At 40.9% G+C, this 25,157-nt stretch overlaps 1 protein-coding gene across 1 annotated transcript in view; it reads right to left on the bottom strand.

Moving 5' to 3' along the window:
* me1 (malic enzyme 1, NADP(+)-dependent, cytosolic) overlaps positions 1-24,896 on the bottom strand; it is an 83,489-nt gene extending 58,593 nt beyond the window's left edge. The window contains exon 1 of the mRNA XM_006794817.3: positions 24,584-24,896. Within this exon, the coding sequence (XP_006794880.1) occupies positions 24,584-24,712 (129 nt within the window). The 5' untranslated portion in view covers positions 24,713-24,896. The remainder of the gene's footprint in view (positions 1-24,583) is intronic.
* Between the last annotated feature and the right edge of the window lie 261 nt (positions 24,897-25,157).

Raw genomic sequence — 25,157 nt, 5'->3', positions numbered from 1 at the left:
ATGAGCCCGCACTTGGCAACAGTGGGAAAGAAAACTCCCTTTTAACAGGAAGAAACCTGTAGCAGAACCAGAATCAGGGAGGGATAGGATAAATGTTTGCCTTACTCTGCTCTGCTGCCTTGGTGAGCTTTGCAAAGCAGCACATGAACCAGTTGTCCACCTACTGGAAGACTACTTCAGCATGGTTCACGCTGAAACAGCATTTGAGACCGCCACATCTCGTCTAGTTGGCAGACAGGGAAACAAGAGACAGAGATATAATAGTGTGGAAGGAAACTTTGCAGTCAGATGTGCATGGTGTACTTTACTAAGGTGGATAATAAAATTTAATATAAAAAAGTAGGTCATCAAATATAATTTTCAAGTGAGATAAAAAATTCTGCTTACTTAAACATTTAAGGAAGGAGAATGGCTAATGGCTCTGAGAATGCCATCCAGTCAGACAAATGCAGGAATCATGCACTGGTTCTTATATAGCACTTTTCTACTCTACCTGAGCACTCAAAGCACTTTATACAACAAAAATGTGATGTTCACACTGTTAACTCCTTGCTGGTGATGTTTTATTTTCTTCCATGCAATGTGCCAAGAAAATTTAACTGATTAGAAGAATGTTTTAGGAGACAGATTTTTTATTGCCAGGAATCATTTTTGTTCATACTCAAAAATATGCACCTTTAGCCTGGTGCGAAGTTGCTCTGCAAGTGAACTCTGTGACCTGAAAGACATCAGTGTTGGACATGTTTCTTTAAGTAGAGAATCGCATAATGTCTTAAACTGCTCACATTGGGTCTCAGGGTCTAAAGAGAAAAGAACAGAAAAAGAAAAATACACCAGAAAAAAGCAAATATTGAATTTAGACTGTACAATATATCACAGTTCTTCCCAGTGCCACGCTTCATTAAGAATAATTGCCGACATGGTTCAGAGGCAACCAGTGTCACATGTGAAACAGATGCCATCCACTAAGTCTGGCCTTAAATGACCAATTAACATCCCTGACAAAGGATCGAGCAGCTCAGCAGTCGGGAAACACTGTGCTCCAGAATCACTTCATGATTAAAGATAAAACCTAGTGGCCGGGTCAGACCTAGCCACTTGGGACGACAGAAGAAGAGTGCAGGGGTGGGGTGCATAAGATGGCTTTATGGTAAGAAAGATTAGCAGTACATGGTTCAGAGAGTTTGGCAGGGCAAAGCGTGGGAACCACTAACACCAGATTTGACATCTTTTTGACTTATGACTTGAATATTGACTCTGCACCGCCCGTGTTGTTAGCATGTAAAAAGAACTGCCAATCTCTTCAGTCCTGGCGTCTTGTTTGTCTTTCCCTCAACATGCTTGTCGATCAACCTAATAATGTATAAAGAAGACCGTTCTCTCAACACGAGCCAGGGTAAATACATTTAAGGAATGATGGCCTGAACTTTCATCTAACAGCTGAAAAGTTAAGATAGTTGCACATGGAGAAAAATGTGGACCATTGCTCTCCTTTATTCCAACCGAAGGTTTGTAGAAGAATTCCAACCGTTATGTAAGAAAGTCTCAAACTAAATGACGCAGCATGCTAACAAAAGATCCACATATTCTTAATAGAACAAATATCAACATTTGTCTTCACTATATTTTCTTGGTTTATATTCTTTAAAACGAAAGTACAGTGACAAACGTAGACACTTGTGTATACACACAAACTATCTCTGTGTTTGTTTGTCTAAACACAGGTTTCTGAGTTTCACTGCTGCACTCTGTTTCTCTTGTTCCGGAGCCCTAAACTGGGCTGGGCGGGATAAACCCTAGAAAGCTTCCACATGGCCCTAACCACATCTGAAGTGCCCGCACCCTGTGCCAACACATGTGATGCCCGCAGCCTCATGTTCCAGAAGCCGCAGTAGCAACCTTAACCTGTAATCTACCCATTGGGCAGTGTCAGCTTTTAACCTTGGACTGGTGCCATGCCCACCCCTAAACACTCAGTGGATAGAGGAAACATCTAATTAGATGCCAGAAGGCTAAACAACAGAGATGAAAGTACAAGTCCTTTGAAGCTGATAAAATGCCTTTCGGTTCTTCCCATGGAGTTCAAAGGGTGGGCTTGGTGCAACTTTTCAGCATGAAGATTTAGAAACCTAAACATTCTGCTGTCTCAGCCTTTTAATTTCCTTCAGCCACTACCACACAGAGTTCAGTCTAACATTGAGCTTCTAAGGTTGACAGTAAAGCCACTCCCTTCAATACAGCCTTCAAGTATTCCTTCATGTAGAAATTCTTTAATGTCACGAGAGGAGAGGGCTTCTTATCACAACAATAACACGGTCCAGAAACACTTTCTCACACTGATATATTTCACTGTGAAAAGCATGCAGTGAATGCTGTATGTTGGAATTTTCTGCACACGATGACAAATTACAAACACGAGTGAAACAAGTATATGATTGTCATGCATTCAATGCAGTGTGATATGAAACAACTGTTTCCTCATGGGGCTGATAAAAGGGCTGTATCTGCTGGGACAGGCGAAGCATTTTCAAGCTTAACAGAGTCATCAAGGATAACTTGATTTGAACTAACTTATATTCCGAGGTATAAACAAACATCAGATCCAGTTGTGTTACGCAAAGAAACAATGTGATATAATTAATAATGTAAATGTAATGTTGTAGTTCATTTTGAGGAAACTGAGTTCTGGCTGCTGAAGTGAACATAACATAACAAATCAAAGCCTTCCATCACATTCACCAAGTCAGATAATCATGTAGGAATTGAGCTCTGTATTATCTAGCTGTAATGTGAGCTGAAAAACCAAGCCCACCGAGGAAGCAACCTGAAAAACAACATCAGAAAAACAAACAAACAGGAAAAACAATTCTCCCTCCTGACATCTGTACACGTGGGAGACTTTTTAACTCTCTTATTTAACTTGCATTACAGGTTAAAGCTGCATTTTTAGCAATGTGACTGCTTGAGTAACAGGTTAGTGCCACCAGCTCTTTCCCATATTTCAGTGTAGCAGAACACAATCTCACAACCATGCCTGTGGTGTTATTGTTTTAGTGGCATTTTTGCCAAATATGAAGCTGTTAGGCTGGAGAAAAAGAGGAAGGCCACAGAGAAGATTCACGGATGTAGGGAAAGATGACATGCAGAGGATTGGTGTGTCAGAAGAGGATGCTAGGGACAGGCTGAGACAGAGGCTGATGATCTGCTGTAGCGAGTACCGACACCTAAAAGAAGCAGCCAAAAGAAGGAGTGACAGGTACTGAAATTGCAGATACAAGCGGTGGAAATGAGCTTTCTCGAGAGGGTGCCAGGGTTTTCCCTTAGAGATGGGATGAGTAGTGCAGTCATTTCGGAGGGACTCAGAGTAGAAGCAGCTGAGGTGGTTCAACATCAAGGATGTCTCCTGGCTGCCTCCCAGGTATTCTGAGCATGTGCCTCCGGGAGAAGGCCCCAGGGCAGTTACTGGAGAGATGCTCCCATGACCCAGCTCAAGATAAACAGCAGAAAATAAATGAATAGATGTCTGATCTATAGCAAGTACAAATATCTTTGGAATATATACATGTGACTTTAAACAAACACATAAATATACTTATAATGAAGGTAAAAAAAAAAAAAATTTCCATCACCTTTCCTTACCATCCTTATTTTTCTTTCTTTTGTATCAAAAATAGGGCTTGTATTTTACTGTAAGACTACATAACTGGTCTATGGGGGCAATTTTGTCAATGTGCTGACAAACATAAACTAAAGAATTAAACCACAATACTCCCTTCCTGAGAAAACTTCAGAATTGTGTAATTGCACACAAAGACATATTGAATCAACGTGTAAGATTCACAGATAAGAAAAAAGGGAACGGGCTGCATTTAATATCATAGACGCACATTTTATTTTTGAATAATAGCCAGCCACACAGACTGAGTTTCATTTTTCTCCATTTCTTATTGTGCTCCCTGAGCGTCAATGTTTCTCCTGCAGAGACAGCCCCTATTGAAAGTGACCAGAGCCTAACACGAAACGGAGGCCTTTCCCCATTGAGCCTCTCTCAACCACAATCACAGATCAGACAGGGGGACAAAAGCCCACAGGCCTTCGACAGGGAAAGGGCTCAAATGTTTGGCACTGAGATAAGACCTGGCAGTGGTGTGTGTGGTCACAGAGCACTTCTCTATTCAGGGCTGTGTGGGAGAGGGAGTGTGGGAGAGCCAAGGCAATACACAACATGGCCTTCATGTACAACATGTTTAGCACATAAACTGCTGGATTAAGGTGGTGTATAGTGATAGACACCTTAACCCCACTTCCTCTCATCCATCTGTTGCATCTTAGTGCACATTTTTTTCTGTCTTTTTAAAAAAATGTTTTTCTTGCTGTTGCAACTAATGATTCAGCAGTATTTATGAGAGCTGCAAATGTAGAGTGAAAAAAATAGGGCAGAAAAGGGTTTGTACATAATAACAGGTAAACCACATCATATACACTGTAAAGCTATAAAGGCAAAGAGGTTTATGAGGTGTTAATGCACGTCTTTAAAAGAAAACTGAGGCAAAGTAAGCTTGATTTGCAAGTCATAAGTACAGTAAGTCTCTAATCTGAGGCTAGGGCAGGGAATCAAGTAATCTTTTAATTGCATGTATTCGGGATCCTCAAAGGTTTGATGTTTTGGCACTATTTGACCCTTTAATAAAATAAATACTGGAGCTATTTTAAACATGTCAATAACATTTCATTTGCCACAAGTCATTGAAAAGTAGAGTTTCAAATCCTTTTAAAAGACTGTAGTTTCAGAGACTACAGTGCTGTTAAAAAGTATTTGGCCCTTTCGAGTTTTCTTATTTTTACACTTAGATGGTTAACATCACAAAATGCAGTTTTTAAATTATGATTTTATTTATCAAGGGAAAAAAGCTATCCAAACCTAACTGATCCTATTTGAATTTAGCTTACTAAAAAATGAAATAATTTAAATACTTCACAAGGGGGACAATTGCTTACTTACAATTACTTAAATAGGGGTCAGGTAGGTTTGGATAGCTTTTGTCCTGTAATAAACAACATCATTATTTAAAAAAACGCATTTGCATTTACTCATAATAATATCAAATCGACTAATTTCAAAATTCTCAAAATTATTATTTTAATGCAAGAAAAGCATTCAATAACTTGTCTGGTTTCCCTTACAGAACTCCTTCTTTTAGAAAGTTCTGGGCTGGATGGTTGGAACCCTGCTAGCATTTTCGTGAGTGGGCGAGAGTGGTAGGATATATTTCACAACTTGGAAAGCAAAGAGCAGAAAAACTTTATCCTGGCAAAAAGGAGATGCCCTTTTTAATGGCTGGCAATACAAAAGTTGACTTTGAATAGACCTGAAATAAAACTGCAGAGGGGGTAACATTTGCGTAACATTAAACGGGACTGTGAGAAAGTCATCTACAGTGGTTAAGTTCACCCACACTCCTATTACACCATAGACCAGTAGATCTGGATTCACTTCGGCTGGTGATGTCAGAGCTCCTCAGACCAGCGATCTCGCTGCAGCTGACCAAACAGGGAACAGAGGACTGCTGAGGTTGTTCCCATAAACACCACCACCAGCGCCATCTACTCTACCCCTCTATTACTGCCACGTGTGCGCCCCATAATGCAGCTTAGACTCATACAGTTAGATGTGCAGCCTACAGTAGCAAGTAGGACCTTAGTTAACTAGGCCAAAAACAATGTTTCTTTTACTTGCATAAAAAACAAAAAGTTGCCTAGAAGCTTAAGAAATACCCACGTAGACATCTCAATTCCTAAACCTGAATACAATATGTGCCCCAGACGTGCCAAGTAATCCCATTCAGACTCCAAAACACATGCAGGAGACTGGTAAATATCAAGAGTCAGCTGAAACTGAATTAGAAACTTGCTATCACGGGAAGCGTCCTGATGAGTTCATTCGGTTGGCTGACTGTGACCCACACCGGGGGAGACTCTGGCTAACAGCTGAAGGAAAGACTGAGTCATACGCCTCCTTTTCCTCCATCACAGTTGCAGTGTTTAGAAACACACACATACACACACACTATAAAGAAATAGTGATTTTTAATGCAAATTTAAGTAAAATCCTCATAAACACGTACAGCTTGTGCAGACAATGTGCACAGGGTTTTGTACGTACTTCACAAACACACATACCACACTCACAACTGTCCTAAGACCTGGTTTTGAGGCACAAAAACATGAGCAGTGAGTCAGTTTAATCTCGCCACAAGAGAAGAACCACGCCGCGTGACGTCTTCATTGTCCAGCAGCGCACCGTGCCATCCTCTTGTTTAATCAATAGAGGCATGTATGTCTAGACGCTGTGAAAACAGCTGGTGGGGGTAAGACAGTGGATATCCCAGTGGAATGACAGATTTATCCCATTGTTATCATAGCTGGGATTAGCAGATAGAATCCAAAGATTAGAAAAACAAGGAAAAGTGCCAAAAACAAGGAAAAGAGCGGGAAAAGAAAGAAAGAACGTAGGGGACACGGCTGCTGTTTTATGAGGTCAAAGGCAGAGTGCTGGGGCAGCCAGCGTTTGGCTGGTGGGGTGACTGGCTCACTGGATGTAATGGGCCAGTAGTCGCAGCTATTTAAGTCTGTGATCAGCCAGCCGACCAGGATCGTTATATAACAGCAAAGCTAACCACCACCACCACCGACACACTCAGCTCAGCCTCTCTCTGGTGCTGCCACGTAGGAAAACAGAAATAAATTTTATCATAAGCTGAGCTGTAAGCAGAACTGAACTCGTCAAACATCTGCTTGTTAGTGGCAAAAGGATCCTTAGGCTGTCATGGGGCAAAGGGCGTGATACAACCTGGACAGGTCACCTGTCTATTTTAGGGTTAACACAGAGAGGCAGACAACCATTCACACTCACACTTACATTTACAGCCAATTTAGAATAATCAGTTAACGTAACTGTGGCGGAGGTGTGGTCCCGGGCGCGGCTGCAGGGGAGGAGTGGTGCAGTGAGCTCAACGGGGCGGTGCTGGAGACGCAGGTGAGAACAGCTGATGGCGTTTGGACTGATGATGGTTTCCTTCCTTTTTATAGTGAGACGGGAGAGGAGCGGAGAGGAGGCTGGAAATCAGCCGAGACCGGAGCTGTCAGACTGTGGTTGGTCATAACATATGTAAACTATAAATAAACGTGGCATCTGGCGACAAACAACTGTGCGTGTGTGTACGTGTGTGAAGTGCATTTCACAGTAACCCATGCATGTGTTTGGGCTGTGGGAGGAAATGGGATAGAACACACGCAAGCATTGGGAGAAAATGCAAACACCACACACAGAAGTACCCCAGCCAGCCAGTGGATTCAAACCCAGGACCGTCTTAAGAGCACCCATGTGAGAATTTGTACAGCAAAATGAGTATGTGTGACATTGATAGAAGGCCCTTTTTATTCTCTTCATGGACAGAACTTAATTTTGATCTAAAAATCCAAACTCTAGGCTCCTTTAAAAATATTAGAAACATTCCTCCTTCTCACTCATAATTTCTCTCTTACCTCCCATCTGACTCCTCTTTCTTATCTGTGCATGTCTTAGAAAAAGCAAGCAGTGTGTGTATGCATGTGTGTCTGTTTTAGAGCATGATCATCATTTAAACTCCATATGGAGATGGCACATAAATGGTCTAGGGTTTCAGAGTTCTTTATATCCTCAGGCAAAAAAAATCAAAAAATCTTGGGTTAGCCGTGGCTATTTGGGTCAGCTGAGCCCGAATAGCCTCCTCCTGCTTTCCTGCACAGGAAATAATCCAAAGTCCGCGAAGTTGCGGAACACGAATCTTAAATTCAAAAAAAGTCACTGAAATAAATGTCCGCTGGGTCCAACATGGTCAGGTCATTCTGTCACAGTCTGTGGGAGGCAGACTGTATGGATGATGAAAAAGGGCCCAAAATGCAGACACCAAGATAAGCGGAAATAACTTGAATTAACAAAAAGCAAGCCGTTTAATATGGCTGATAGAGAAACACAAAATAATACATGGGGCAAACAAAGATGAGAATAAACAATAATCTAAACTGGCAAAACTGAAAATAATCATGAAAAACACAGAACATGAAACTTAGCATAGATACAGAGCGTGGAGCGTGGAGCGTGGCGCATGGCGCATGGCGCATGGAGCATGGCGCATGGAGCATGGCGCATGGCGCATGGCGCATGGCGCATGGAGCATGGAGCATGGAGCATGGAGCATGGAGCATGGAGCATGGAGCATGGAGCATGGAGCATGGAGCATGGAGCATGGAGCATGGAGCATGGAGCATGGAGCATGGAGCATGGAGCATGGAGCATGGAGCCCGACAGACAACCTGACACTGAACAAAGGAGGACAGAGGACTTAAGTACACAGAGAGATAATGAGGGGATGGGGAACAGGTGGGACCACAGCTGGGACAATTCAGACCTAATGAGACAGGGGGAAGCAAAACTAGACACACTGCACATAGGACAAGGACTTTCACAATAAAACAGGAAATAGAATGGAAAGCAGACATAACAACACGAATGTGATAACATAAGACACGCAGCATGAAAAACATAAAGGGTGAGGGAAACTTAAATACAGGGGAAGAAAACACAAGAGGAAGCTAATAAACAAATGAACTTAGCTAACGTAATGAACTTAAACATCAACATTAAAATAAACTAAAGCTTAAAACGCTGGGTCAACAGACCCAGGAACGTGACAAGATGTATATATATTTTGTATTTTGCATTTTGTAAACTATAGTTTTATGTAATTTTCTTTCAGTCATTTTCAGCAGTCATCTTGCTAAATGTTAATCTGTTAGCTTGCTTTGGCTGTTGTCCCTATGGTACTTACACTGAAAACAATAAGCTAAAAAATTAGGCAGGCTCACTAACACGTATACATAATGTGTGAGCCCTGCATTCTTTCTCTGATTTAGCTTTTTTTCCAAGCTTTATGGCATTAATCATTATAACTTCAACAGTAGTCTGTAGCTTTGATCTTAAATATTAGAGCTGAAAAGGAAGTAGGTGGAAAAAGAGAACAAAAACAAGTGTTAATACCCTTTCATAGTGCAGTCTTTAGCATCTAGCCGTGCACAGCCAACAACCTGTGGGGCACTGTAGAGGTGTGTGATGGTGTTCTTGTGTATATTTTACATCACTGTAAGAGCGTAAGTGTGTGATTGATGAGGGATGAAAGAGAAGGAAAAGAGAAAGAAGGAGTGAAGGGCTAAATGAATGCATTCATTCATGCCACCGTGTGCATGCATGTGTGTTTTTGCTCACTCTGTGCATTTTAACTGCAAATCATACAGCAACCATAAATTTGGACTGAGGTGTGCACTGACTGGTTCTTGGCCAACACAAATAATGACCCCTTATACTGATGACCTTTTCCCTGTAACTCTAGGCTCCTTTAAAAATATTAGAAACATTCCTCCTCCTCACTCATAATTTCTCTCTTACCTCCCATCTGACTCCTCTTTCTTATCTGTGCATGTCTTAGAAAAAGCAAGCAGTCTGTGTATGCATGTGTGTCTGTTTTAGAGCATGATCATCATTTAAACTCCATATGGAGTTGGCATATAAATGGTCTAGGGTTTCAGAAAGGGAAAGTGATGTAGGTCTCAGTGTAAACCTAAACCTGCTGGATACTGGAAACATACTTCACAGGAATACCTTTCCTGATTCTGAGGAAGCAAGGCTACTTGCATCACTGCACCCATTGTTCAAAATGGCCAGGGAAGTCATCCTTTTCCATATAAATTCTAGAAGCATCAGCAATCAAGTGGAAACACCAGCAATATTAGAAAACCTTGCATCCTGAAACAAAGGCCTGCTCTTAGAGAAATGTGACCTAAGCTGTGTCTGAAAACCACGCCACACCCTGATCCTCACTAAACCTTGGTAGATGTCCTCAAAAATGACTGTCTGCACTTTACAGTTTGCTTTTTAAGAAACAATTTTTAACAAGCATCTGTGAAACCGGCTGAATTTTTAACTACACATCGCTCAAACTGGACAAAAATGCTTATTTGCTGAGGACTATTTTCAGCTTTGGCTGAATACACAAAAAGTTCTTCTAGAACACACACGAGCAAAAACTGAAAAGGGCTGAAAGGGGCCTGTTCTAAAAACAAAGCGCGCCGGATGATTGCTGGAAGTCTGTGCTGCTATTTAACTCAATTCCAATACGTCCATGTTTGTTTCATTACTGATATAAGCAGCAGCAATTCAATTCAATTCAATTTTATTTATATAGCGCCAAATCACAACAAAAGTCGCCTCAAGGCGCTTCATAGATACAGAGAAAAACCCAACAATCATATGACCCCCTATGAGCAAGCACTTTGGCGACAGTGGGAAGGAAAAACTCCCTTTTAACAGGAAGAAACCTCTGGCAGAACCAGGCTCAGGGAGGGGCGGCCATCTGCTGCGACCGGTTGGGGTGAGAGAAGGAAGACAGGATAAAAGTACCAGTAACCTGCATCATGTTTTAAATGTGTTTCTAAGACATGCCTCTTAAAATAATCTGGATTAGAAGACTGGCGTTGCCCCAAAAGTATGTTTTAAAAAGCTCCAAAACAAGTTGTTTCAGACAGTGGACTGACTGAGGAGCTGTAATTACCTGTGTGGCTTCGGAAAAACAAAAGAAATAAAAATCAATCAAAGAATCCACTGAAATGAAGGGAAAGTAGGGATGCACCGATACCGATACTGATATCGGGTATCGGGTATCGGGCCGATACTGTAAAATGTGTGTGTACTCATACTCGTAAGGTTAGCACATGTTCACTGGGTTTAGGGGGGGGGGAATCAGCTACTAAAATGCCTGTAAATTTTGGAGAATGTACACAGTGCAGCAAAAGCCTGTGTGGTTAGACATTTGCCTCAGTCAAGCTAAACTGTTAGTCTCAATAAACAAAGGACAGGGAGACAGTTAACAAGTCTGAGGCAGGAATGTGATGGCAAAGGTCAGAGATGTCTGTGTGGAGTTAAAGCTCACTCGTTCATTTCAGAACTCCACACATGGCAGATAATTATAGGCTAACTGGACTGACCGTGGACTTTGATAAATAGGAGTGGGTTTCTGTTAAGCACATGGCAGGTGTAACAATCTTTCCCTGCATTTTATAAAGGCCACCCCGAGGACCACTAAAGTGTTTCCTCCCTCTGAAAAGTAAAAGTGAAGGGTTTCTTAAATGGTCCTAAAAGTGCACAGAGTGTAAATGGGAAGTGTATTTATGGCTTCTGCCCTCCGCTTGCAGGTGTAACACTGATGGATGGAAAATCTTGCAGAAATTTAAGCTTGAATGTGTGTGCATGTATGAACGAGTGCATGTGCATGAATTTGAGTCCATGTAAGAAAAGTGAAACGTAAAATGTGTCAACTTGGCATAGTGAGGGAAATACTGAAGCACCTTGAGTATGGTGAACACTATGTTAGGGGTTTCCTCTTTTAGTAGAATTTTCATTACAAATAGTCATAATCAATCCTATGTGAGCACTTCATGTTAACACAAGTTTGCTCCAAGTGCCATAAAGTTGACCACATGAAAGTGAAGAGAAAAGACATTTATGTTTCTGCTGCTCATTGCATTTTTTTTTCCTGTTTGGGTGTCTGTGAAAATACTTGATAGCCGGGGAAATGTGGAGTTTTCCACAGACACTACACAGGATTCACTTCAGTCCTGGCTGTTCCATGGGGTGCTCATCACACCCCTAGACCAATAAGACCTGTACCACAATATTTATAATCCCTTTGCAGGTGCTTTATTTACATTATATCTGTACATAATACACAAAATACACAAAAATTAATTGTTGACATCCTTTTTATTTTTAAATGAAGTAACATTTCCTACATTTCAGAAATTTTATTCAGACTCACTTTATTCAATTAGCTCATAGATTCTGGTTTCTGTAGTATTTAAATTTGTGATATTTTACATAAAATCTTCAATTTAGACCAAGTTAAGGTTTTACAAGAACCGCAGTCCTTTTGTTCTATCTTTCCCAGTTTAATTCACCAACAACACCATTATCAGGATCTTTGCTTCTATGGCTGTTCAGGGTAGAGAGGTAGAATTTTACCTCAGTTTCAGGTAGGCTTGTCTGGGATTTGAACCCAGGACCACTTGTACCCCTAGACCAATGAGCCATGTATATCCAAAAAATATACAGAATGGACCCAATCACAACAGACAGCTTCTACAACTTACAGGTTGAAAAAAAATCACATACATAATATAGTTGATGTTGGTCCTAAAAAAAAAAGTTTGTTCAATTACTTTTGAGCCTCTGATAATGTGGAACTATACATAAAAATAGCTGTAATTCCTAAACAGTTAATGCAAAAAATGTTTGTAAACCATGTGCATTAAAGATGAAAGTTTGCACTTCTATCGCTGCTTAATCTTAAATATGCTGTGCTGGTTACAGACCCAAAATTACAAAAAAATAAGAAATTTCACTGTCCAAATACCCTTGAACCTACATGTATGAGACAATAATGTCTTTTTTAAACATACATAAAATACACATCTTTTTAGATAAATGTGGGACTGGGTTTAAAAAGTAAAGTATCTCATAAATCTCTACTTTCAGCTGTCAGCTGGTATTATCCATATTTTGCTATGCTTAGAATTTATAGCTCGTGTCTAAAATTTACATCCACTATTTGTCCATGTTCCATCAAAGCAACAGGACAATCTGCAGCAATGTGTAGGTGATGGACATCACTTAAAACACACCAAAGGACAGTTCATAACTTGTAGAGCATAGCAGCAAGTGTGTGGAAATAAAGACAGTACAATGCCTTATAAAACTGAGCAGTGACTTGAACAAATACTACCTTTAACACCTGATGTTGTAGATGCGAATGTCCAAAATTAATGACTGCAGTGTCATTTTTATGCCCATCTAAGCTCTCACTTTTGAATGTCTGTATTCAGTGTGAATGTAGAGAGAGCATTACCAGCTTCCTTTACCATTTGAGTTTCTAAGCAAAGGCCAGATACCCCCATCTGTTTCCTGCTAAACTGGAAGCCATAGCAGAGTTCAAGAGGATTACCCTCTGAATAAAGCCCTTTAAATCCATCCTTTCCTCTCAGGAGGAAGACAAAACGCACACATCAGCGCCCAGCTGTCTCCTCTCAGGATCTTACAGCCTGACTAAGCTTTTCCTAAAAAATACCTTGCAGCAAATGTGCCATGTCAGGCGTGCATGTGCACCTAATCAGATCTGCTCATTAGCAATCGAACTTTGTTCAGTGGCCCAAATGCATCCATCAGAAAGCTAACTAGTGATTTCTATATCAACATTTTAGCCACATGTTGTTAATAATACTGTCAAAGAAAAGCAATGAGGAAAAAGCAGACTGAGAAAAGAAAATGAGGAATTAATGGACACAGGTGGAGTCCTCACTACACAACCAGAAGTTTATTATGTAAAAATGTTCTTAAATTGTTAACATAAGCTGGAATTGGATTGTTTGTTATGTGCTTGGTAAAAATTACAATGAAACCCATAGAACCATGATGACTGCCACAATTTTTATTTTTTATTTTAAATATAAAACATATAACAATTGTTGCATTACTTAACATTAAAACCTTAATCTAAAGGACAATGGCAGGGTAATGGCAACTTTGCACTGGGTATGGGTTTTATGTGCTCAAATAAAACTACTAGTAAGAAAGAAAAAAAAACTATACAACTGGAAGTATTTCTGCAACCAGGGGAGTCACCCACTGCTGGCTACTAAAGAGAATGCAGGTTTTCAGACTCTTTTAGAAAACTTAAAATCCCCATAGTACTATGTCAACAACTGCTGGCTTACTTGTGGTTCCTTGGATATTTCGATTTTAATGTAATTTTTTTTTTCTTTTTTTTTCATTCTAACAGTAGATACTTTTTTAATTTCATCTGTTGAGAATGTAAAAAGAAAATAAGCAGAAGAAATACATTAAAACTTTGGGTGTAAGATTCAGATAATTATTTATTAAAAGCTAGACATTTTAAATGAGAATAAGAAAGAAAAGAAAAGTCTTTGTGCCCCCTTTTCCCTGTTAATGCCCTATCGGCCCCCCTGGCTAAACTTTGCTAGATCCGTCCCTGCACAGTTACCAGCCGTCAGCTACGTAGAAAAGGATCCTGGTGTAGAAAGTAATATTAAAGAAATTCTAACAACAGCTTATCAAGCTTAAACATGCTGCTGTTGTTCAGCCACTGGTTTCCTAATTCTGGTGCAAAGTGGGCCAAAAACAAAGAACAGAGACGGACTAGCGACAGAAAAGCCGATCAGCTGATCATTAAGCAGTTTCATGATTTAAGTAGCAGCAGGAGAGGGAGGGAGAGAGAAGAGGCAGTCGCTCCATATTTTGGTTGTTAAGCTTAACGTGGGAATGCTTTACAAACATTTAGAGATGAACTTACACACTTTCTTTACTTCTTTCTGGGATAACTTTCTCGGAGATGAAATGCTGTATCGATACCGATACGTAATATGGGATCGGTCCATCTCTAGTAATGATCTGCTAGAGGGTGTTGGGAGCCACAGCCCCGTCCACCAGGGCATGAAGCAGGTATGGAGGAGATCAAAACTCCAGACATCCAGAGGCCCTCAGACACAAGAGACCAAGGAAGACGAAGTGTGACTGAGCCCCAGGCCGAGAGGCCGAGGGCACCCCACCCCCGAAGTGGCCCGAGCGAGCCCCAGGCTCCAGGCCCCGATAAGCAGCCACCAAGGAGTGAGCCAGTGTGTACCTGGGCGCCCATCCCCGGACACAAAGAACCACCAACGCACCGATGTCTGAGTGCGTCTGCCACTGGTAGGTGAAGTGGTGGGGGAGATAGGCCTCCATACCTTGGAGGACCTGGGATGTCCCCAGAGAGGTGGCATCTGATACCTGACCTGACATTTGGACACAGACAAACAGGCACACACAGATACAAACATCCATTCCCACCCTCATGCTCTCATATGCAATATGCGATTTTAATTTAATTTTTAATTCCACCGGCTTCACCGGACTGTATCGTACAGCTTTTAAAAATGGAGTAAAGTAACATATTTCTCTTGCCGAAATCTGCAGACAAATTCTGAGCTCTGAGTCACTCCTTACTTTCATGGGTCATGTACTCCGCCTAGCAACCCTGAGTTCTGAGACTGATCAACAAGGTCGTCTTAAATCCTCCATCTCAAGCAAATATGCAAAAGCAGAGTTCCTTAAATCAGGAGGTGCCAACTTGTGAATGCAGAGACATGTTGGTCAAACAGCCTTGAAAGCGGAGCCGCTGTTGATCTAAGGAGGGCAGCCTTAAAGTGGGTGGAGGCAGCAGACATGCAGAGTTCCTTAAACACATCCAGTTCCCTTGAGACAGCCCTTTTCATGCTGCAGAGCCCAGGTCCCTTAGGAGCCAGAGAGTTCCTGGAAAAATGCCCAAGGCCCTTAAGAAAATCAGCTCTGTGGTCCAAATGTTCACGTTCAGCTAGTACTGCAGCATTCATCGGACATGTTTGGGTGACAGCATGAGCCTTGACAGCAATGTGCAACTCTGCAAGTGTTGCCACTCTCCTGTTATGAAACTTCATTTGTACTGTTTATTTTCTGCCATAAAAAGCAAGTAATACCCTCAAGCTGATTAATGCAGACAGGAAAACACAAATAAGACAGATGTCTTACTGAAGAGTCCGATGGCTGACCTGTCTTAATGGAACAGGAAATCTCCCACAGACGGCCAATCCAATTTCAAAGTCTGTCCTAAAATAACTGTCTAATTCGTCCGTCAATACCCAGAAGGAAGAACAAATATATTTTAAAAGCAGATTGTGAACAGTCAATTAAAAGCAGTCATAAATACAAGAACGGTATACTCTGGGTGAGTCACTGTGTCACATATATTTGTGTCCTCTTTATTTATTTTAAGGTCTATTTATTGATCTGAGTTTCCTTTGTAGTGTCTGCCTGAATTTGCATTTTTTGTTTTTGGGAAAAAATGCAAATGCAATTAAGTTGCGCCCAATTAATGTTTTGCCAATGTATCACCTGTGAATCTACTGCTCCAGTAAATAAAAAAAATCTAAAAGTAATTAACCTCTCTCTTTACTATAAAAACACTGATATAGTTAAAAAATGTTGGGTCATCAATAATGCTATATATCATGGTCATATGTCAGAGGTAACACATGTCTTTTCATTTAAAAAATGTCATAGTTTTTTTTAATCAAGGGTGGAATAAATTTTAAGAAATTCACATAAATTTCACAATTACTCAAAGTTTTTGTAAACTTTATGTGTCATCAAGTTTGTTCGGTGTATGAAGGGATTTGCCCTTGTGAGGAAACCTACTGATTGCTGAGCGTGGTCAGCAATTCCTTTGGAATCAACTGACTTTGCTGCTCAATTTCACTGCTCTATCTGCAGGCGTGACCAGGCCTTTACCCTATTGATTGAAGGGCATTAAAACGAAGCACCTCCTTTTTCATGAAGCTGCAACATCACAGAGCCTGTCAGTCTGCATGCCATCAGTCATAATGATAGCCATCTCTTCTGTCTCTGGAAAAAAACATTTGCACATAATGGTCATACACTCACAAGCTGCAGAACACTGAAACCAAACACTACTCTTAAATTCTGATGCATCTTTGTTAAGTCATGACAAGACCTCCAGCGCGCTAATATAACAGACAAAAGCAGCATTGAGGAGGAGGGGAGGGGAAAACGACAGGCTGAAAGAGGAGGGATGAGCTTCATAGGAGGGTGATGAGGCTCAGACAGTCTCCCTCTTTCTGTCTGGGACAAGCTAATGGCTTCTCCGTTGCACTCATGTGAATGAGTAACACAACCCCCCCCCCATAAAAAGGTGAGCTGAGGAGGGACCGCTAGTTGGAAGGAATTGCTGTTAAACACACACGAGAAGTGTATGTGTGTGCGTGCAGACAGTTGAATTGACAGTCTGATCACGTTACACGAAGTTTATTTGAGCCAGCCCTGGAGAAAACACTGATTAAAGCACTCATGGCGCAGCAGGTTAACAGCACAGCATAGACATGTGTGTTCGCCCCTGCGTGTGCACACATGTGTGCGTGTGAGTGTGCAAAGCTCAGGTTAGCGGGGTGATCACTGGAGGGGAAACGAGGGTCAACTTTCTCTCTCGCTGCCCGATCCACTCCAGTCTATCAGAGGAATGTCTGTTCACCCGTGATGTGACCTTAAACACCTGGCCACACCTGGGACAACTCACACACATGCATGTCACACACACATCCGCATAGCGAAGCGCATTAACAAGTGTAGCTGCTCTCTATGGAGTTTAGCACTGAAACTCTTGTACTGTTTTCAGTGCTTAGGCTTGTAATCTGACTGACAACATCATCCCTAGTTTAACCACAGACAGGCACTAAACAGCTTGTAACACCCCCCTCCCATACACACACACACACACACGTACACAAATTGATGTAACAAACTTTCTCACACACAATACGATCAGGATTAAAATGAAAAAAAATATAGAAGCAAAGACAGTTATGATAGCTATGACGCTAATCTGGATACAGAGGAGGACTTTGTAAACCAGTAGCTATGTCCATCTTTGATATACTGTGTATGGTTAGAGAAAGCTTAGTTTAGATTAACTCTGGGTCTTACAAAATGCAGAAACAAGCCTGAGACAGCCCACCTAGTAGCTTATTCTGTCATCTAAAACACTTTAGCTTGAGCTAAACACTAATATCAGCTTATTTACCATCTTGCTTGGTTTAACTTTTAAGCATGCTAACATTTGCTAATTAGTGCTAAAATTACAGCTGTGGCTTATGGGATTTTTGTTTTGGTGGTATTATTATCATAAACCAAATAAAACAATCAAGCGACCAATAAGAACATAGTTATTTATCCTGTGTCCGTCTATCCTCAAACCATACAAACGTACTAGAGTAGATATCAAATGATGTTAAGAGTTCTTCATCTTCATCCTAGGAAAACATTGCTGTCTTTATTTGTCTTTTATTTATGTCTTTGACTCTGGGTGCCATCAATCTGCACATCCACAGAAGCAAAACAGTGCAATCCCCATACTTCTGAACTCCTCATGTTGCAAAAACGTAACATTTGTCAGAATTTAGCAACACAGTAAGTGCTCCTTGTTCATTCCTGCTTCCATCAAGAGATCCTCATGAAATGCTCTAATTTAAACCTAATGCACTATCATCACAAACACTCAAGGATTTCCCCTAGGATGTGAAATGTTGATTCTACAATAGGTGGGTGCTAGAAAGCTATGGTAATGATAAATGCACAAAAATTCCCAAGGTCCATGGGAACCTTGGCTAGCAGCACAAACAAAGCATTACACTAATGCTTCCCCAAAACAGCAAACTGTCAGCATGAAACTTTTCCAAGTCGTGACGGTGCAGAAAACAAACTCTGCCCTCGTGTCTCACTGGCACGGTGAATCAGCAGCTATCAAAGTTCCAGACTCCACTGGCTAAAATCAGTGCCATGTCATCACTGTGTTTTCTTTTAAGGAACTGTGACATAACTCAGTTAGAGAGCATACAGGCTTATGAAAACCTCATCAGGTTTTGATATAGATGCAGAGCGGCTGGAGCTCATTATGTTTCAAATGGAACAAACACCAAAGCACAAGACAAATGCCCAAAGGAGAGGATTTAGAACCAGACAACAGCAGCAATATTCCCACTTCCGAATTAAAGGCAGTTTTTATTTGTTGCCATTTGTTCGTTAGTTGCTAAATTTATTTATGTCTCAGTTTGAGGAAAATGCAAACCCGGCGAAGAAAAAAACAAAATCCTTTGCTGAAACAAAGTTACAGCCAAATGGGAGAAAATCTAACATGAGAGCTTAATGACTTCCAGTTGCTTGAGGGTTATCAGAAAAGTTGCCAGTTTGGCATACCAGGACATCTTCAATGCCCAATCAGATAGACTGCTGTTTGCTGCTCGCCAAAAACAAGGCTTCTAAATGTCAGTCTTTCATCTGAGCGGCCATCTTGCAACATTATATGTGGAGGCTGTGGTTACAAATGAGGCATCCACATGGACTTTCCATTTTGCTCAGTATTCATGGGCTCAAATGATGCAGAATGTTAGTGATCTTAATGAACTTAACAAACAAAACATTATTGTTTAATCGAGGGGATCAGTGTAGGTTTACGTCAAGTTTAGCGCACAATTTCTCTCTCAGAAGCTAACTGTATTTGAATGCAAGTCTTTGTGAGTCTGCTATTGCTAAGGTTGATGGTTTTTTTATGCAGACAAGGTAAAGACCGTTCAGATCCCGTGAATGAGCATCTGTTAGGAACAGCATCCCTGATTAGGCGCTAAGAGCCTTTTTAAGGATGTAGTTGTTGTTGTTGTGTTTTTTTGGGTTGTTTTTTTTTTTTTTTTTGAGGCAGCAGCAGACGGAACCAGCGTCACAGAGAGACGCACTGAGCGCCTGAGATTCACACAGATGCCTCATTTAAGTGTGTTCAAGCAGAGAGACAGAGAACTTCTGTGGAGCGAGGCCAGCGCTCTCTTCACCGCCACAGAGGACCCTTTCTACCTCTCGCACCCCACTTCATCTCATTATTGCGTGGTGCGCACACACAAAACACACCTATAATATCCGGTTCCACCTCTGGAGAGAGCACATTAACCATGAAGTAAGGTGAAGCCGTGTTTGTGCGTGTGTGTGTGTGCGTGTGTGTGTTTGTATGTCCATACATCAGCTGCGCAGGCTTACGTGCATGTATGGGGAGATTAAAAGGAAATCGAAGCCTGTCGATGTGAGGACAGGCTGCTTTCAGCGCTACGTCCCCTCAGCATCAATTAACAGGTTGTGCAGTGACTGGCTCCTGTTTGGGGTGAAGCAGGCCAGCTGAGGGAGGTAAACACACCTCATCCCCAGGGCTTGCTCAAATCAGGAGGAGGGCAACAAGGTGCCACTGCCTTAACCACAGAAGCACGCCTGTGTATGGCCACTAACACGCTTTAACAGTAATTTCCTACCTTTTCCTCCAATTTCCTCGACCCCCGGGTCATGTACAGCACTGAGAAAAGTTTAGCTGTCTGCATCATTTTCTTTTCTGATATTACTCTAACCTGAGCGTTTGTGTGTTTGGGTTAACGTTAGACAGCTGATGGGAAGGTTACTTTGACCTCATACAACCACCAATTAAGATTAACCAAGATTACCAAGCAAAGAACATTTTAAAACTGAAACGTTTACATTTGTCCAAACAGTTCTCTCTGAGAAAATGTTTGTGCTGAGTACATTCACAGCAGGCTCTGCCAGTGCTTGCTTCTGAAAGTTTTGTGTTCACATAATGAATCTTATTAATTCTTTCTTCCAAAACAATATAACACCACAAACTGTGAGCTCATTTGGGATGGCTAACTTTAAAATGAGATGAAAAGCCATCTAGTAAAATAAAGAACAAAGGACTGGGCTGCTTGTTACATTCCTCCTTGACACCACTGCAAAGAAAGAGTGCATAAAGAAGAAGAAGAAAAGGGCAGTAGGCAAAGAGTGTGAGAGAGAAATTATTTTAAAATGGAGATAAGTGTGTTTCTGTGTTACTTTAGTCTGGATTTCTATGTTTAAGGTCTTTGCATATCCTTTATTTAAAGAGACAAACTAGTGCCACAAGCTAAGTGACAGACAGCCTTCTTTACGATCCCTCCCCTACACTGGGACCATTTAAGGCCCACATGTGTAAACTGAGTCACGAGCAAACAGTTTACTGGGTCAGCTCTAAACACAGGGCCAGGCATCCACAATGGTCTCTATGACAGTCCTCTTACTATAAAGAAAGGGTTAAAGCACACACTCACACACACACACACACACACAATTTCAATTTAGTTCTCTGAGAAATTCAACCAATAAAATTCACATTTTTGCAAGAGAAAATGAAACTGGATGTTCAAGATGTTGTTGGTAATAATGACGCCCTGAGAAACAGTGCAGCACTTGGCAATGGACACGTAATGGTTGTATGAAGTAATATATTAGTAGTACATAGAAGTAGTATTGTAAGAAGGAGTATATTTAAAACACTGGGACACTTCACTCAAGGTTTTATTCTTTCTGTACAATAATATCTGGGATATAAGGAAGAGCTGGCTGAAGTTGTTAGGAAACCTGCGGAAATAGGGCTGACATTTTTTTTTATTTTGTGGAAACGTTTTTGAATGAATTGGCTGACAATTTGAATGCAGCACAAGATCTCCTCAATATGTCTGTGGTATTAACAGAGTTTGCTTTGTGAGCCACTGATTTAATCAGCATTTCTGAACCAAGACTCACCCTGGTCAAGTCGATTGCTGCCAGGACTGATGTTAATATTTGATGCCTATTTGGTAAAGCACGCAGACAGCATGTCGGCCAACAGTGGCAGCACCAAAGTTGCCACTCGGGAGCTATCCTGGCAGTCCCCGTCTTCTGTTTGTGAAGAAAGCTATAACTTTAATTTCTCCTGAAGTTGTATTTTTGGCTTTTAGGCTTGTATTTGATAGTGACAGTATCAAACAGGAAACTGGTGAGAGGAGGTGGGTGGGTCTGGTCGCTTGGTGACTTTCTCCAAAAATATGTTTTAAAAGCCGTTTTCCCCTACAATTCATACTTCATAACAGCTTCATTAGTGTCATGTATTTTCTTGTGTAGATGTAAAGATTATGACTTATATTACATTTTAAACTGCTCGCAAAGTTCACTTGAGGAGGTAAAGTGGAGACTAGGGGTTGACTCATTGGTGGAACCATTACTTTTAATTTTGTTTCATTGTTAAATTTTTGTTCGGCTTTCAAGCATTGTGAAATTTGGTGTCCACTTCCTGCTTGAGTAGCTTTATGTAACAAAACGAAATGCAAGACTGGGCAATATGGGAAAAATCTTTTTATGACAATTTTTTTCACATCAGTCAATAGTAATATATATCTCAATATACATCAAGTCATTATTTCATTCATATGAGATGAAAGTAGCCTAGTGACATCACTCCGAGATTAGTGACACCTTTTTATCAAGCCTCAAGCTGAACGTTTCCACCCTCACACTTCATGGTGTTTTTGTTTTGAAATCAGCTAATTTAACGTGGAAATGTATGATTTTTTCCCCCAATGGGTTTACAGTTTTGTTTTTTAAAGCACATATTCTGTCAATTCACAAATATGATCCATTTTATACTTACAGGACATCCTTTGCAATGACCTATAATTTTACACATTTATTTCTTACAATTTCTGCCAAAATTGTAGTGCACACAGATGTCTTTCTTTTACTACAGCGTCATTTCTTTATATTGCATAAAAACTAAGATGTAATCTTAAAATTGATCTTGTTTTTAAATATATCAAGAATTTAATCGGTAGTGAAGCTTATTTACACTGACAGAAAGGGGAGTTTCACTGGTTCAGGACACTTAAGATCTATGTGGGCTGGACAATGTAGCCCACAAAGTAAATGAGTTTGGCATCCCTGTTCTTTACCTTAGACTGTCACACTCTATTCCTTTAGCAGGTAAAGTGATCGTTAATTAAGCTGTGCAACACAGCATTTCCCATAAACCATATAACTTACTGTCACAAGGAGGATGTCAGTATATTTATTGCAGTCGAACAGATTTCATACTAAGCATGACACTGCATAAAATGACACAAAGGTTGCCTGTTTACTCTGCAGCAGTCTGGTTTATTTTATCAAACACTGTTTGACATTCATGTGGAGATCAGTCAGGGTTACATATATACAAACAGGACTTTTATAAAGGAAGACTAACATGATCAATCTGTGTCTTTATTTCAAAGCTCACAACCACTACACAACAAAGGATGGCCTTTATGAGTCTCGCTGGACACACCCACATTACAAAAGGTGCCATAATTTATTCTTATTAGTCATATTGCATTTGTGTATACACATTTCATTTCGCCCAGCCACTCTATACACACTTAAACACACGTACACAGGGTTGACATGCAGCGCGAGGTGCTATCAGGAGTGGAGTGATTAACCTGCCTAACAAACAGGCCTCTGTGCAGCCACCATTTTTCCACCCCTCACTTCACACAACCACACATACACACTGGCCTTTTTGACCTCCACTATCTCACTTATCAGTTGCCAGGCTGGCAACTCCTTCATCTGCAGTAAACCAACTGCAACGTTTATCAGCCCGGAGCAGCTTGTATTTAGAAAACAGGCAGTGTTCATATTTTCAGTGTGTATTATGTATATTGTATCTGTAATTCTGGTCAAATAAATCCAAACAGCCCAGATGTCAACCTCAGATAGGCCTACTGTTTTGAATATTTTCAGAGAGTTTCCAAGAGTCAGACATATTCGCCTACTGAGAAGCCAGAAAAAACAGGTCAGAGGGGAAAAAAATAGACAGCAGGAGCGTTCTAAAATTAGCCTGAAAAAGGTCAAGTGGTTGTGGAGCACACTTGACATAAGGGCGAACCTGAATTTAGCCAGTCATTCTGAAGGTCAGTCAGCACCATGGACAGAGATCCTGTCATCACAGCCTGACCTCTGGGGCCCCATCTCACCACAAACACCAGGAGAAAACACTGGAAAGGCTCAAAAGCTGCCAGACCCTCATTGTTTACTGTGCGTTTATGGGAGGAATGGACACAAGTACATCCTACTGATGATACAGCAAAAGGGTGGTCATAAGGCTTGAGTTAGGTATGTTTTTCAAACTTTAAAATGTAAAGTCATCCCTTTTTCTCATGACCTGAAAAGAAGCAACTCAGCACAAATTATTTCAAGAGTAAGCAACTTCCAATAGCTTTCTGTTCCTCATTTTACTTTAAAACAAAGAAGAAAAAAACAAGCTTTCAACTTGATGTCTCGTTACATGGTGTCAGCTTCTGTGACTATGTGCTGAATCACGCTTTAGTGTTACAGTAAATGGGATGAGCCGAGTCACTCTTACATATGCAATATCCCGCCATGGCTGTCCGGGTAAAGCGATATGTGACAGGGCAGTATAACAAAAGGCCAGGCTCTCCGTGTAAGCGAAGCCTTTGGTCTCTTTAAATCTAAATATAACCGCGTCTAAAGCTGATACCTAAAGCGCCTAGCTGCTGTTACATTCACTTACTCGTCTATGGCTCCGACATGGGTCCTGTCACATCACGAAGATTGTTATATGACTAAATAAATATATCAAATACACTGGAGCTTTTGTAGTAAAATTACCACGACACACGAATTGTAGAAAACAATTAAGCTAGGTGTGAAACTTTATATTAGCAGTTTGATTACTCAATACCAAAAAGTCGTTGTGGGTTTGTACCAAATCACTGCCACAATAAAATAATAATAATAATAATAATAATAATAATAATAATAATAATAATAATAATAATAATAATAATAATAAGTTGCCGTGTTTCCCCGCCCCGTTCATATCGATATTTGAGAATGAACTTTCCCGCTGTATTTAGGGTGCTAATATTTCCCGTAGCCCTCGAAGGCATCAGCTAACTTGTTAACCTTGTTCATTCATGAAAACTGAAACCTCGCGCGCTGGGCACGAGCGCTCACCTTGTTCAGGTGGGGGTTTCGCGTCACATCGTAGCCCCTCTTCTTGGTGTGAACGAAGTTCTTCCCCTTGTCCTCGGACCTGTGCATCTCCGTTTCCACTGACTCTCGTCTGACTAGTCCGTGTGCCATGTTGTTGTCGCTTTAAATAGAGCGAGCCCCGTGAACTGCTGTTTACTCAACAAGTGGATGCGCAGGTCCAGCCGCAGAGATCTGGTCTTCACGTCTGCCGCTCGGGGAATCTCTCAGCCCAACAAGAGCCAAAGTCTCTTTTATCAGTGTTTTATCGTAATTAACCGAAGGTCTCGTTATCTGCAAAGTGCCTCCGTGTTACCTGACCTGGCAACCGTTACCAGGTTACTTGAACAAAGTTACAGACTCTCATAAGAAGACATCATGTAATCCCTTATAATTGGCGTAGTGACACATCTTAAGACTATGTATAAAGGCGATATTAGGCTATTTAAGGAAAGACTGCAAGGTTATTAATGTAGCCATATAGTCATGCTAGCATTTCTTTATAAATCAGTAAAAAGGCTAGATATACCTCCCCTTTTGTAAAGAATACATTAGTCAT

The sequence above is a fragment of the Neolamprologus brichardi genome, chromosome 11 (genome assembly GCF_056152115.1).
Source record: "Neolamprologus brichardi isolate AB-2024 chromosome 11, ASM5615211v1, whole genome shotgun sequence".
Taxonomy (NCBI): domain Eukaryota; kingdom Metazoa; phylum Chordata; class Actinopteri; order Cichliformes; family Cichlidae; genus Neolamprologus; species Neolamprologus brichardi.
The sequence above is the reverse complement of the archived record's forward strand: the minus strand, read 5'-3'. Positions and strand labels throughout refer to the sequence as shown.